Source organism: Mirounga angustirostris, unplaced genomic scaffold, assembly GCF_029215605.1.
Source record: "Mirounga angustirostris isolate CCGP_5_RB_7025 unplaced genomic scaffold, mMirAng1.0.hap1 SCAF_15, whole genome shotgun sequence".
In the NCBI taxonomy this organism is placed as follows: Eukaryota; Metazoa; Chordata; class Mammalia; order Carnivora; family Phocidae; genus Mirounga; species Mirounga angustirostris.
Window position 1 is genome coordinate 82,543,257 of NW_026991723.1, and position 15,997 is coordinate 82,559,253.

At 47.7% G+C, this 15,997-nt stretch overlaps 1 protein-coding gene across 20 annotated transcripts in view; it reads right to left on the reverse strand.

Moving 5' to 3' along the window:
- Positions 1-15,997, reverse strand: part of DENND1A (DENN domain containing 1A) — a 501,269-nt gene that overhangs the window by 40,594 nt on the left and 444,678 nt on the right. For all 20 annotated transcript variants that reach the window (XM_054509412.2, XM_064579581.1, XM_045883119.3 and 17 more), the window contains one exon: positions 9,363-9,494. In XM_054509412.2, coding sequence (XP_054365387.1) covers positions 9,363-9,494 — 132 coding nt within the window. The remainder of the gene's footprint in view (positions 1-9,362; positions 9,495-15,997) is intronic.

Genomic DNA, 15,997 nt, shown 5'->3' on the forward strand with positions numbered 1-15,997 from the left:
GTCTCGCCGAATCAGATTTCCTGCTCTTGTCCTGCTGGGCTGCGTATCTCCCTGGCAGGGAGCTGGATTCGGAGCTGCTCCAGCACAGACCTTAAAAGAAATGCTGTTTTTAGGCTCTGGTCAGTTCCCCAGCAAAGAGGCCCCGCTGTCACGCGGCTGAGCATGCTTAGACTCGGGGGACGCAGGAGGCCTGTCGCTCAGGCACGGCACCGCACGTGGGGGTTTAAAAGGGAACACAGGCACTGCGGAACACCAGCCACCCCTGTTTTTGGTTCCTCCCACTCTGCTGAACTGACTGACTGCTCAAGGAGTGCGCGCACTTTTCCCACCTCTTCCTGAGATTCGCCGCCTTTCGTGTATTCACGCACTCACCACTTGGTCATTCCCCAAACTCTGCCTGGGCAAGTCATCTGTGCCAGGCCCTGTGAGACTGCCAAGGTCACAGAGCTGAGGCTGATACTGCCCCTGTCTCGGGACAGTGTGTCAGGCGAGGGGATTGTGCTCTGCTTGGAAGTGGCAGGGAGGGCTTCTGTGGGAAGGGGCGCTTGAGGTGGCCCCGACAGGTTGAGGGGCTTTTGTCAGGAGGAACAGAAGAGGAATGATATCCCTGGCAGAGGATAGGGTAGGAGCTGATTCATGGAGGCCGCCCCCCTCCCCTAGACCCCAGCATGGGGTCTGGCCTGGGGCAGATGCCCACGAAGAGCAGTGCGATGAATGAGTACAAATTGTGTGCTGGGGACAAAAGGATGGGACCCTGTTGGTGGGGGGAGGCACTTAGCAGAGTCTTACAAGGTGATAAGCACTGGCCTTGGCCTTGAAGTAGAGGACTTGGCAGGTACCTCCAGCCCAAAAAGGGTGTCGGCAGGGGGGCTTGGGAGGGGGTGACTCTGGCAGGGCCCTAAGATTTGGTTAAGTTCTCTGACTACCAGGCAAGTCCATGATCGGAGAGGGAACCCAGGGGATGGTCCCACACTCTGGAGGACTGAAGGGCCGGCCATCTCAGCGCTTGCTGATGTTTTCTGAGACCCCTGTGCCTCACAGACCGGTTGAGGAGAGCAACACATGACCCCGGAAATAGAGGGATGTAGGGGTCCAGTGGGCTGATGTCCTGGCAGAATTGGGGTGGGGCAGCTCTGGGGATGGTCAACGACACACTAAGACATGGGGGTGAGAGAAGCTCATGAACCAGGAATGAGTTCGAAGTGGATACTGGGGCCACCAGAACAAAGGTGCTGTGTTCTCAGCACAGAGGTGGGGTACAAGCCCGAGCTCTAGTCATAAGCAACATGGCTTTGAATCCTGGCTATTGTACCAAGCCTCTATCCTGTCTCTGGCTGGTGTCCCCCTCTGCAAAGGGAGATGCTACCTGAGGCTCCCCTGGGTGGCTGAAAGGACTAAGTGGGCTAACCTCTGGGAACTGCCTAGCATGGCACCCGGCATTGGAATACGTTTCTCCGTGTCTCGGAGTAGTGCCTGGCACGCGGCGAGCAAGTCGTGCTCACACTCCTCCCATGACTGCCCTTACACTATCCAATGCCTAGTGTATAACAGGTGCTCAGACTGGTGCTGAAGTGCTCAAAAGTCCTGGGGGGTGGTGGTCAGGGAGGGAGCGGACCCCGGCCCCTGGCCCTGCAGCCATCCTCACCTGTGCTGAATGGGGCCCAGGTGCTGTAGCTCAGGCAGCACATTGCTTGTGAGCCTGGATTTTCTCTTGGCCACTGACACCTCCCAGCCCTTCTGTGGTGCGTCTGGAAATCCACCCCCCAGTGCTGAACTGTCCGGCTTTCTCAAGCTCCCGGGGATGACAGGAATAGTATCTGAGAAAGCTTAACCAGAATTCTCCGGAATTTTCCACTTGTTACGAATTTCCAGAATCTGAGTTCTCTCTTTGACTGGCAAGTGTTCCTTCCCAAATCGAACCTGTGTGCTCAGAGGAGCAAACCCTGGCCTTGTTAACCTCCCATTGGAAAGCTGTCTCTGGGCTAGCCTAGGCTCTGAAAAAGTGAGTCCACATGGAAAGACAGGCCCGCCAGTCACCCTCCCCAGGCAGACCTGACAAAGCCACCAGCAATTAGGGACCTTGCTGCTTTTGGAATGGCAGTGAATGAGTCAGAACGACTTGGAAGAGCCACCCCACCAGGACTGAAGGCAGAATGGCCCGTGGTCACACTGCAGGCTGGTACAAAAGCTGGACTGGAGCCAGAGGGGCTGGACTGGGGGGCCACACAGTAGCACCTGCCTTCTCACACACAGACAGGGCTGAGAGAGCAGAAAGAGGGGGGATGGAAAAGGGAAAACAGGATGTGGAAGCAACAGGGTTTGAAAGAGCAGCTCTGCTTTGTGGACTGCGAAAGCATGGCTGATGAGTTAGACCAAGAAAATGACTTTGGACCGCAGACCACAATGATCGCCAGCTCCTCACACCTGGTGCCCCAACATGCCCCATGGCCTCTCGGGCTCAGTCGCCTAGTCAGCCAGGAGCTCGGGCATCTGCTCCTTCCAGCGCCATCTCCTGGCCATGCTGTCAGCCCCTCGCCCTCTGCTCCGTGATGCAAGCCAGAGCTGTGGGGACGCAGGTCAGGGACCAGTGTGCAGAGGCAGGCGGGCGGCCGCTGAGGGGTGTGTGTTCTGACAGCCATGACGACAGTCGTGTGCCGGGCTGCCAGGCCGGCTGGGGTGGCTGGGTCAGTGGGTGACAGACAGCTGGCCCTTCTCCACACCTCCCGCCCCCGCCAGAGAAATACACGTATTTACCGAAGGCCTATGTGCGGCACTTAGCTGAACAGACTCACTGAACCCTTACAACAATTCAGGACATGGGTTCGATTATCCCCACTCCCAAGATGGGGAAACTGATTTCACTGAGGCTAGTTAGTAACGGCTAGATAGTAACAGAGCTTAAATTTAATTCCACAGCTGCCTGATGCTAAACCCTGTGCTCTGTCCCCTCTCCCACATTGCCCCCCAGCAACCGATCAGCATCTGCCTTTTCAGTAGTTACATTTTTGTGGGGGACAAGGGCTGTATTTGCTTTTTCTCTCTGTCTCCATGAATGGGTGGTGTGTACATGTGTGCACACCCACATAATATTTTGACCACACCACTTGAGAGCAAGTTTCAGGTGTCCTGGTACGTTGCCCCTAAATGATTCAGTGTGCGTTTCCTAGGAATAAAGATAACCCCCCATAAAGCATGATATTAACAATAATTCCATCGTATAGACTAACATCCTAGTCCATCTTCAAATCTGCCAACTTCCCCAGGAATGTCTTTAAAGCTTAAAAAAAAAAAAAAAAAAACCCACCATAATCCAAGTTAAGTTCAAACTTTGCATTTGGTCACGCAGCTTAGTCTTTTATAGACAAAATCTTTGCTTTATACAATATAATTCAAGGGACATCAGGCTTTTCCTTCCCTTGCCTGCTCTCTCCCTTGCTCCCCTGCTCCCTAGGTCAACCCATCCTGGGGACAGGGGGTGGGTACCCCAGTACTTTGCTTCTTTCCCCTTCCTCCCTTTCCTGAGGCATACAGGACTAGACCTTGGGAGTTCATAAAAACACAAACTAAGAGGATCTAAATTCCTATAATACAAAGCTGTTTCTACTTGGAAATAAAACCCTTATTTATGGAAAGTGATTTGGAAGTAGTTTTTGGCCACTAATGGAATATTCATTTTTCTTCTTCACATGAACAGAATTATAAGCATAGCAACTGAAATAAAACCAAATAACTGGCTGGACACACAGCGAGTACTTCAACAATAATCGATCAATTATTAATCAATTTAAAAATCCACATCAATAATAAAATCTTAAGCCGTTTACTGCCTGCCAGTTCAGCACCAGAGCTTGTGGTAGACTTTCCAGAGGCTCATATTCTCACAGGGGAGGACAAGCATTAAAGAAATAATTACGAGGCTGTGTGAGACGCACTGCATGTGCCAAGTTCTAAGGGCAGCATAAAGACAGGAGCAGCTAACTCTCCCCAGGGGAGTCAGGGGATTTACAAAAGGGACCTGCTCTGAGGGCAGACAGGTAGACCATGGAGGACCTCGTGTGCCAAGCCAAGGATGAAGAGGGAATGTTTGGGGGTGGGGAGGAGCGGGGAGGTGACGAGGCCACTTGTGGATGCCTCAAGTGGACCCTGCAAGGCCATGTGGGGTATGTAGTCGGGTTAAGTCTGGAGGCCAGAGGCCAGTCAGGAGACTGTGGAACCGTCCAGCTGAGTGACAACACAGCTTGAACCAAAGCTGTGAGGGAGGCCATAGAGAGGAGAGGGACTGAGCAGTGTCCAGGAGGCGGAAGGGAGAGGCCACGAGGTGAGAGTGAGTGCACCCAGGCTTCTGGAGAGACAGCAGCGCCATTCACTGAAGTGGAGATGGCAGGAGAGGAGAGAGTTTGGCGGGGAGTGTATGTTCAGATTGGAGGCTTGGGGTTTGAGGTGTCTGGGGAACACGGGAGCATCTGTTGGAGATATGTGGGAGGCAATGGCTAAACTGAAGGGAATCGTGTGTGACTTCCAAGCTCAATGGGGCAGAAGGGGTTTCTCAGGGCACTCGGAGCCAAGGGTGCTGAGAAGGCATTTGCTGGCTGGGCAGCTTTTCCAGCCTAGTGCGAGACTGGCACTAAATGACCGAGCTCATGCTTGTCAAGCCAGATCTCTCCATATGCACAGACGAGCAGGCAGCCATATTCCAAGAGCTGTTCCTGGGGGTGTATCCAAACCCCTCTGTCCCAGATCTCTGGAAGACATGACAGTGCTTAGTTTGGGCTTCGGTTTAACTGGCTTTTCAAACTTTATGTTAAAGAGATTTAGAAACCTTGGCTCAGTTGGGAGAATGTACTTTTTGGAAGTTACCAGATTGGAAGGCAGGCAGTTAATTCGTTTGCAGGATCAATCATCTGGAGGGAACACATGAAGGGGGCCCTGTGGGGTTTACCCTGATGTTCTCAGGGGAGCCCTGTCCTCCCACTTCCTGAGAAGTCCTGGCCCCTGGCCAGGCACACAGCACTGCCAGCGTGTGAGCAGGGCCAGAGCCCAGTCACGGGCTCCCAAGGTCAGTCGGGTGCCCCTGGCCAGGGTGGGGGGCCGAGAGGCAGAGGTGCTGCTCGCCGCGTGGTGTCAATTCGCTACTAGTTCAAGCGCATGTCTTCCACGCCTATTTCCTCGTTTGTACAATGGGTATTGTGCTTTCTTCCCTACCAGCTGGTAAAGACTCAGCGAAATAAGCACAGATGTAAAAGCACCTAGTGGCCTGCCCACCTTATTAGACACGGGGAGCAAAGCAGTTTCCATGGAGGGGCCACCTCCGCTGATTCCCCTGAAGAAGGGGTCAAGGCAAGATGTTCTGGCTGAGGGGTGAGTGGAGGACACTGCTTCTTCACCCCTCCACACCTCCAGAGAGGAAGGAATGTCCACTCCCCTTCCCAGGAGAGAAAAACACGGGGGGTGGGGATCCTTAGCTTCTCTCTGAACCCCCCTTGCTCACTCCTGCTAGACAGAGAGTGCTTCCCTCGGGGTTGGGGAGAAGAACTGACCATGCTCCGGGTTCCACGTGCCCTCACGGCGCCTTCCTGCGGAGCAGCGCATCCACAGGCCCCGCTGGGTGCTGCCTGCAATCGTCCCCTTCTCCTGTGCGGGGTAGCTCCGTCTTTTTAATTCTGAAGTGAAGTTTTAGCAAGCCCATCTGGCCTCAGGTCTAAAACAGTATTCTCCTTTCAGCCTTATCAGTAAAAAAGCTGGCATTTTTATCTCATTTGACTATCTCCTGGGCCTTATTTCTCAACTATTCCGAACTTGGGAGGGGAAAAAAAAGAGTTATTTAAAGCCTCTCTAAACCTAAATACTTTCCAAGGTAGGAACAGGCATTCTCAAGTTATTTGAGATTTTTGAACGCTTTAAAGAAACTGTCCAGGCTAAGGATGCAGAGGCTCCCTAAAAATCCATTTACTTTGCTCTTGCCTGGAACCATCCACAGGGCTCATCAGGAGCGCTGAGTGGTGATACGTGTGCCTGCTTTAGAAAACAAATGAACTGTTCGTGAGTTCAGTCTGTTGACAAAATATTTTTTAATTACAGGGCCCAACTTGGACTGCGGTGAGTGGTCCTGGGGGTGAAGAGGTGGCCTCTCTGGGGCCCTGAGTGCCCCGAGCTCACCTCACTTCTGTTCTCATCACTCTGGGTTGGACTGTCCATTTGCTAGTCTGTCTCCCTCATTACACCCCACAAGGACTTTTTTTTTTTTCAAACACATGGTAGATCTCAGTACATGGATGAACAGATGCATAATTAAATGGAGGGATGGTCATAGCCTCAAAGGAGGAAGCTGCAGTGAGGCCGAGAGGCAGGAGAGCACCTTCTCTCCCCTGGCAGAGGCAGCTCTGGCCAGCGCCCAGCACGGTTGCGTGTGAGGGCTCCACACAGGCCTCCTCCGGCTCCCTGCCACCCCACCCTGTGTCCACGCGAAGGTCCCCTGGCTGGCTACATGGAGTACTCCTGGAATGTAATAACCACCTCAACAGTATTCTGTCCCCGCTGGAAAGCTAAGTGTTCTTAAAGAATGGGATCCACAGAAATGCAAACCCAAGGCAAAATCTTTCTGAGGTTAGCGTCACTGTCTGGCTAGTTCAAATGATTTTGCGGGGACCCACTGGCTTTAACAGACATCAAACAGCTGAAATCCCTGCTTGGTGAGGGAGCTGGAGTGGGCTCTGTAGTTGGGCTGTCCTAGGTTTTTTTGTGCTGGCACCGTGGCCCTAGCCAGGTCCCTTCAGGTCCCTGGGCTCTAGCTCCGGGTCTCTAAAATGTGGCTAATGGCCCCTTCCTCAAAAGGCTAAGGCAGAGATGACACGCTTCCCCAAAACAGAATGCATACTGTTGGGGCCACATGAGTGGTGCAGGCGATGTATGGACTGACACTTAAAAAGATTTTTTTGATATGCCTTAGGAAAAAAACGGGACTAGGACGTCAGACCTGTGATTCTGTCAACGTCATTACTTAAGATGAGGCTAAAGCTGGTACGGATGTCAGGTCTGAGTCTATTTAAAGAAAAACAGCAAGGAAAAGAATAGCACAGATGGTAGGAGGGTGTGGCAAACATTTTTTGAAATGGAACTCAAAAGACTGTTCTTTGAGGAGAATAGAAAGTCCCTAAAACTTATCCTTGCCAGTAGTAGGTGCTCTAGAAACACTGCTGGTTCCAGTCACAGACCCAGCAAACCGGGCAGGCGCCAGGGAAAAGCACCAAAGGACAACCCCGCACGGGGACGAAGCCGGAAAGAGTTAAAAGAAAGGGGTCTGCGGTTTCCCTGGCCCATCCCCCCTGCAGCTAATCTGTCACCTAATGAAGAAGCGGCCGGCACAAGTGAGCTAGCTGGCAGTTCACTTACAGCAAACTGATTAAGAATGTTCAACCAACAGCAGACTGTAGACCTTTCCAGAGAAAATAAATAGAGTGTAGACTGTATGCAAATGTGTTTGTCACTTTGACAGCACGTCTCAATTAAGGCATCTTGCGGCTGTGGGTAGGCTCTGCGGTTGCAGCTGTGAGGGAGAGCCCGCTGCATGGCTGATACTTGGGGCTTGACCTTAATCCGCATGCACGCATTAAAAAAAAAAAATCCTGCCTTCCTGTACACTTGCATAATGCTCGCAGCCACGTGAGGGAAGTGACAAACGGGGAGAAAAAGCCACTTTCATCCTCTCCAGTTTACAGACCTGTGAAGGCACAGACAGCTCTTATTTCAACAGAGTTTGGGGTGGCTTTTTTAATTGTTTATCCCCCACCCGCACACACACACTCTTATTCTGCATTTAGCTGGGAATGACATTAAAGCATCTCTGCTTCTTGCTGAAATGGAAAGAAGGTTTTTCTCCATTTCAAACAGGGCCTCCTTTTTTGTGTTTCGAAAATGGAATGTTTAACACCATGAAATCCCTCTCCCCCGCCCCCTCTTTCTCTGTAATGGGCTTCAAACTCCAGCGAGGGGCTCTTTTCATGGGAAGGTTAGTGTGTGCAGGAATGAGGACAAAGGAAAGCAGGAAGCTGCCTCTGGAATGCCATGCTGGTTACAACGGGGGCTGTGCTTTCAGCAAACTCCGCCAGGAAACTGGGGTGCAGATTTCTCCAACAGGGCCTGAGCCCCAGAGGAGGCAGTTCTTCAGGGGTGGAAACACCACCAGCGGAAGAGAAGCATTAACCAAGTGAGCCCTGCCCCGAGAATGCTCCTTTCTCGCACTACATTTCAATTTTTATAACGTCCTTTTTAAGTGTAAAATCCGAAAAAGGGACGAACCTCCCCAAGTTTAAGATGTAGGAATGTATGATCTGAAAATACTGATTACAGAAGAAGATTCTTAAGTCAACAAACTCACCCCTTACCATAATAACCCAGAGCAACCATTTCATTAATTCTCTTCATTTTTAAAGAGCTCAATGCCGGTACACAGTAGGCACTTGATAAATGTCTGTTAAAAACAGGGCATTTAAAATGTATGTTTCTAGAGCCTTTATGTGATGAAAAAGCAATCGTATTTAAGATAAAGTCATAAAGATGATTTTAATGATGCTCCATCTAATAAATGGCTCAAGAATCAAGTGATTTAAAAATAAGTAACCTTGCAAATTGTTGTCACAGTCACATCTTGCTGAGAACCATTTTTCACAAACTAAATAATTATGACTTTTGCTCATCAAGAGAGTCAATTCAAGAGAAACGGGAGAGTGTACAATCTTCTTCAGCTAAAAATACAACCACTGCACGGAAATAGATTTAAAAATTCAGTTTCTATACAGAATACGATGTTTTACTTAAGGGGGAAAAAAATCAAACGAATAGACAATTTTTCAAATGCTCGGGTCATCAAAAATAGTTGGTGAAAGAATCGGATCTCTGGAATAGTAGCGCGGGTGTTTACTCTGAGAAGCACGACTCCCGATATTGATTTTCAGGAAGTACATTAATAAAGAACTCCTAATTGATTTTTTTTTAAGACTTCGCTTGTTGCCTTTTATTTGAAGGTGCAAAGAAGGGCCTGGGATGCTAAGTGTTCTAATGAGATGCTTAGCTAACGGAGGCGCCTTCAGCGGAGTGCCTTGGAGTGGGGGAGGCGGCAGCCGCATTTAATGACTTCATTCAAGAGCTGAGCTCGTTTATGACCAGAGCCATGCTGGCTCCTCAAAATTTTTGAAAAATTTCCCTTCAAACCACATTTGTACCAAATAAACATTCAAAGATGTGCAAAGCTCCATGGAGTGGTTTTGCCAAAGAGAGCAGAAACGAAAAGCCTGTCTGCCGCAGTGCTCTAGCTTCTGCTAAAAAAAAAAACAAAACAAGACCAGTCCAAGGGCCAGGGTACATACCTGTCCGAAGTGGACTGTGATTGGCCTCCGGTCTTCTCGGAGCTTCGGGTCCTTGGCCTCTACCAGTGGGGACGGCACAGTCTTTGGCAGCTGCTCTTCCATGGTGGGGGCACAGCCATTCTCGGTGATGTCCTGCGGGGAGAAGCCAGTCTGGGTTGGTGTTGGGGTCACGCTACCTGCCACGAGCAGATGCCCCCTCGCACCCCACAGCTCAGGGGCCTGCCACGGAACACTCCCTCTGGGATGTTCAGAGCCTCTCCTCCTGCTGGAGATGGAGGAAGTAGAAGGGTAACTTGGCTCTTTGACTTTTAAGGACATGAGAAACCAAAATCATACACATTAAATTACAAAGACAACATAATAATTCATAATAGCGGGGTGGGGGGAATTTTTTTGTCCTACTACCTTACACAGCTATTTCCATTTTTACATATTCACTTTGTCCATATGCATTTAAAAATTACTTGCAATCACAGCTCATGGATAATTTTACATTCTATTTTTTCCCGCTATAAGCATCTCCATGGTGCTATAGTCATTTGAATGATAATTTTAATAGATGCTAATATTTCATTGAGTGGATATATAATAATTTAATAAACCACTCTACTACTATTGGGCATTTAGATTATTCCTTATTTCTTCTTTTTTTTTTTACTTCCTAAATACCAGAGTGATAAACATTGCAGTTTTTCTTTCTTTTGGATTATTTCTTTTATAGAAATCCCTAGGAATGAAATTACTAGGTCAAGAGATATAAACACCTTAAGCCTTTTTATTCATTCTACCAAATTGCCTTCCAATTTACACCAACCACTGACAATGGGTGAGTTATCAGTTTCATAGTACTTGTTAGCCTTATCATTTTAAAAATGTATTGCTAATTTAAGAGGTGCAAAATTAGACCTCATTGTTGTTTTAATTTGCATACTTTGTTATTTGTGAGTGTGGACACTTTCTCCACGCTTGCTTACTGATGACATTACTGTCTGTGAAAACGAGGTGTTTGTGCCCGCCCCCACCCCGCCCCCTTTCCTTGCCTTACCTAGTCTTTCTGGCAGGGACTGAGGAGACCCAAGTCTGAGTTCGGATTTTATGACTTGGAGAACATTTAGGGAACCAAAGTAATATATTGAAATTCAGAAATTTACATTTAATTTGAGTTTCTTTTGAATGATGTCAAAGTATAAAGAAAAAAAAAAAACTCCAAGGTGCAAAAGGCAGGTAATGCTTCCTTTGGTTCTTTTGAGATGGGGATGGGTGCCCACTTGTGCTGTATGGACCACATGTTTTACTCAAGTTGTGAAATTGCTTAGACCTTCATTGGAGCAAGGCAGAGAATAAATGTACAAATGAAAAACATTTAAATAATAATTTTTTTTAACCAAGTAAAAATACTCCCAGTCAGAATGAAGTAATAAAGAAAAATTCGAATTCTTTTCATTGCAAAACAAGTCTTATTTTGGTCAACAAGACACACACCTTTAGTATTCACTAAATTCTGCACACAAAAGACTTGACAACGGGTTGCTTTTAACCTAGCCAAATAAAGAGAATGGTGGCAAATAGAGGAAAGTGGTCCCTTATTGGATAATAATGCATTAAGGAAGAAACACACGGAACATTTGTGAATCTCTGCCTCCTTGTCTGTAAAATGGGGATATGGTAGCTGTGAGGAGTAAAGGAAATAAAGTGATATAAGTGTGTCTAGAACATTATGATCCAATAATGTACTATGTACAGCACTCAATAATAACGGAATACCTACTAATAAAGGTATAAACTTTATTATAATAAACTGTAGGGATCTTGCTACATTCAACCCCACACACCCAGCTGCAGCCTCTAGCCCTGCTTGGTAACAACACAGGGAGGTGATGGCCTCTTGGTTTCGCAGGGAGGGCCTGCAGTAAGTGGCCCCCAAGTCTTAGCCTGCGTGATGAGAGGCTGCCGACAGCCAATTAGAAATGGCTCTTTTAGAAAAGGGGCTGCCCTAAGGTGCTCAGGTCAAGTGGAACAAAGAAGGGGAGGGGCTCCATCTGCGCCAGAAAGTAACAAAGGGCAAAAGGGTCACTCTGGATCCAGGTGGGGTTACTGAGAAGACAGACACAAAGGTTGAATAAAGCCAAACAGTAAAAAAAAAAAAAAAAAAAAAAAGTAAGAAAAAGAATCCATTTTTAGTCCACGAAAAATATTGCATGTGTGTGTGAGTGACGGGCTGAAAAAAAATATAAAGAAATGGAGCAGTAAGGTTACATGGTGAGAAAATATTGATAGTAATAAAAACTATAAGATGATAGCTATTTAAAAAAAATGTGTGTGGTGGTTTTGGGAAAGGTGTCTTAGTTTAAGCTTATAAGTAAACACTGTCTTGTACCTATTTTTTTATTTTTACAACCGGGAGACCACCACCTGCTTGGTGAACTTCAAAGCTACAGGGAGAATGAATTAAAGGAGATGAAACACGAGGGAGCTTGGAGAATGTTACAGTCCTGTGCAAACTGAACTGACAGCTCGTATCCCCTGCAAAATGGAAAAAGCACAGTCTAAAAAGAGCTTCCCTTGGGCTGTGCTGAGCACCTACTACTGGCAGGCACTTTTCCAGACCCTTGACCTTCACGATCACAGTTTCCACAGCAACCACAAGGTAAACAGGATTATCGCTCTTTTATAGGTGAGGAAACAAGGCTCAAAGGGGGCAACTCACCCAAAGCCACACAGCTAGGAAGTGGAGGAACCAAGAGCTCTGTGGTTTCTGGCATTTATACCAATATCGACCCATGATGGCAGCACACGTGAAGGCATTCTGAGTTGAGGAGGTGCTCGACGGGCCAGCGGGTGTGATCTCCCCCTTCTGTTACGCTGACCCTCTACTGCCACCCCTTCTGCTCTCTTTGCACATACTTCTGATCCCTAAAGAATGTCAATTCCTTGGGGTTTGGGTTCTCTGCCTGAGAGCCTTGAATATATAGTACACGCTCTCCGATCAATCTTTGTAAACGGAGCTGAACACTTGGAAGGCAAATGTGTCCGATATACAAATGTGCTTGTGCATCAAAAAACAGTGCTGCACATTAATTTTCTTCCGTTAGAAGATCCCAAAGTGCAAAGGACTTCTCACAAAGTCCCGTGGCTCGCCCTGTCAATTTATTCACTTCTTCACTATTTCCTACAGCTGGGGAAGGACAACTGCTTCCTCCCAGAGAGAGCAGAGTGGGAGGAGCCCTAGTCAAGAAAGAAATAGGGCCAACTCACATCCTCTACTGTATCTACTAGCAGAGATCTCAGGCACAGTAGAGATCCTGTAATTAAAGAAACTGTGGTCTCAGAATGAGCTGAGGAGCTGCCAGCAAAGGGTTTGGGACCATAGGCACTCTCACACCCTTCTGGAGGGAATACAAATTGGCAATTGATATCAAAACCCTAAAAGAGGTGCATGCCCTTCGGCCCATTAATTACATTCCTAGAAATTTATCCTAATGAAATAATTAAGAATTCCTGCAATGTTTTACCTATGAGAATACTTGGCCTAGAAAAAAACTGGACCCAACTTAAGTATCCAAGAAAGGGACTGATTAATGTATGTATGCCCATCAGATAAAATTTTCTGTAGCCACTTAAAACAATGACAGGCAGAAGAAACATTTAGTGGTCTGGGAAATACTGAGAATACAGTAAGTGAAAATGCAGGTTATAAAACAAGATCATTTTCTTTTTGCTTGTCTGATTTGTTGAATTGTCTCCAATAAACATGTTTTTTATTTGTAAACAGAAAAAAAAAAAAAAAGACTGTCGAAATGTCATTTTGAAAATGCAAAACCAAGAAGCTGACAGGAGGGGTAAATCTGTTCCTTCCCGAAGGGTCATATAGGAGGAAGGCACTAGACAGAGCTGCGGATCAGAGGCCACCACAGAGTGACAAATCTCTTACCAGGAGCCCTGGGGCCCAACCAGTTCCCATCTCTTGGTAAAGTAAAGGAGTCAGAAAATAATTCAGTTCCCATCACTTTTCCTAAGAGTTTGCTGGAATCGAAAATCATGACTGGGGTCTACCCTCCACCTGTCTGTGGAGGAGGTAGGGACAGCATGCAGTACGCACTGGACAGAGTACCTCTGAGAAGTCAGGAGGCAGAAACCCAGGGGAGGAAGGGAGCTGAGTGGCCTTGGGTAGGAGCTGGGGAGGGGGTGGACCCGGAAGGAGCTGAGGATATGACTTCATGAGGCAGAGATGCAGGTACAGCCTTCCTGGCTGGGGTATGTAGACAGCACCCCCTGGTTAAGGAAGGGCAAGTGGCTCAGCAGCTGGGACATTCCAAGAACCCCCCCTGGCTGAGGTGGAGGAAGGTTTGAAAGGTCTGAAAGGTTTTAATCAAGAGAGTGCCTCAGTCAGTGCTGCGTTCTAGAAAAATTGCTGGTGGCCGTGTGGATGACCAAAAGGGAGGTGATCCCATGCCAGCCATGCTCTCAGGGTGTGTACATGTGGGCGTCTGGAGAGACTGGCTGCTCTGGATGTGGGATATGAGGAAATGAACAGGATGGAAATTCCCATTTAATGAGTGGCTCCTAGATGTTGCTGTTGAAAGCCATTACCTCTTCTAATCCTTACAACAATCCAGTAAAAGTCGATCCTTCTCCTAGTTACATGAGGATAAAAACCAGGTTCAGAGAGGTCTACTAACTTACTCAAGGTCACACAGTTAATATCCTACACAACCGACCAGCACTAAACCCAGCTTATCTACCTCAGAAGCCCAAATACCACACCACGGCGTCAGGGGTTCAAAGGCCCTGGTGGGCGTGAGGCAGAGCCCTTCATGTCTCTGACTGAGATTGCTGGTCTCCCATTTTCAGATTCGTGCAGCGCCCTTCTCTTGCAGTCTACTTCACACCACAGCGAATGCAAATTAAAATATGAATATTGATATCAAAACAATATCCAAAGTTGGAATTTCTGTGATTGAGGCTGCAGCGTATTTTAATGTGGAGACAGGGAGCTGACAGTTGTGTGATAAGGTGTGAAAATGTCTGTTCTACGAGAGTCTACCTAGATCTCCCTGCGCCACACATGCTTACTTCCTTCAATACACTCAGAAATGTCTGGCCAGAGACTCAAGGCTTCGCTGACCTAACTGTGAATTTGCTCCTCTCCATCACAAACACATCGACAAGCTCGATTTATCTTTCCAGGATCAAAGATTTAGAAACTTTCAAAAGGGCTGTGAAATGGGCCCATTTGATTCAATCATTCTGATACTGAAGAAAAAAAAAGATCGTTTTTCAGGGGTTTCCCAATGGACGAAAAAATGACATCCTTACGTGCGTGTCTTAATGTTCCCTGCAGGTGAGAAGGAGCACGTGTGTGCCCATCGTCTTTCAAACAGGGCCCAGTGATGCCAGCCTCGCACTGTGTGGCCAGAGAATGCGCTGCGCTGACAGTCAGGAGCCCAGCCATGCGGCATTCTCCTGCACGCCTGGTCCCGCGGGGAGACGCTCTGGAGGAGAGCACCACATTCTCCCTTTAGGAAGCGGCAGCTGGGTAGCATCTTGGCCGTTGCTTCTTCTTCCTAATTTTGAGCAACTCAGACTTCAAAGGAGGCCAAGCTACAGAAGAACTTGACCACCTTGCTGCATTTACCTAGAGAAATATGTTATCCATCCTTCTTTTTTTGTTGTTGGGCTGAAGCAGAGCAGGTATGGAATAAAGCCACACTATAGTATCTATTAACAATTATTTGCCAATGGTCACACAGATACCCTGAAAGCTCCTCTTTCAGATGCTTTGAAAATCTGCAGCACAAATGAACAAGGGATGGAAAAGGGGCCCTGCTCAGTCATATTAGAGATGGACCCTCCACGCACCATGGTGACCTCTCCGCAGGTCGGCCCCACATTTTCTATTTGCAATTCAAACCCAAGGCAAGAGCGCAGAGGGCAAGATTGGGTTCTTGATTATATCTGCGAGGTCACCATCACTATGCAGAGTTAGAGGAGGCCAGGTGGCAGCCCAGTACATTTGAAAATTGGATCTTTGTTGGGAACTGCCTCAATTTCATAGCAGAAACCAAACTTGAGATGTCTGCATTAGACACATTTGGGGAGCCACACAGATATGTTGCCATGTGAAGGGGAGGGGGCAGAGGAGAGGGGAACAAAAAAGCCAAGGAAATATTTTCTACTGCAGTGAGAGAGGTCAGATGGAGCCAAATCCTAAATTAGCTCAAGAAAGGGAGCAGGAGAGCCAAGTCCTGCCTGCACTGAACAATGCTAGAGTTTCAATTACAAAATAGCTCTTCTAAGAACAACTGCAAAATATCAAGTCTATAGAAATCTGTAAGACCGAAGGGGGGAAAAGTGAAAATTGAAAAAGGTGCACTAATAGATCTGTCAACAGTCCGATGGTGACAAGCCACATTTCTATAAAATGCCTTCACCATTGTGTCACCTGAAATGTACTGACACTTTCTATAGAACATTATCTCCTGAAGCTGTTCTTGAAAAGACTGGCAGGGGGAAGAGGAGAAGGGGAGGGAAAAAAAAACCCGCTTTAGACACTATCAAGGAAAGGAAGGGGAGGTGGTGTGGAAGGAGGGTGATCTAGATTGTTTAAGTGAACCTTTGAACCACAACATCAAAAA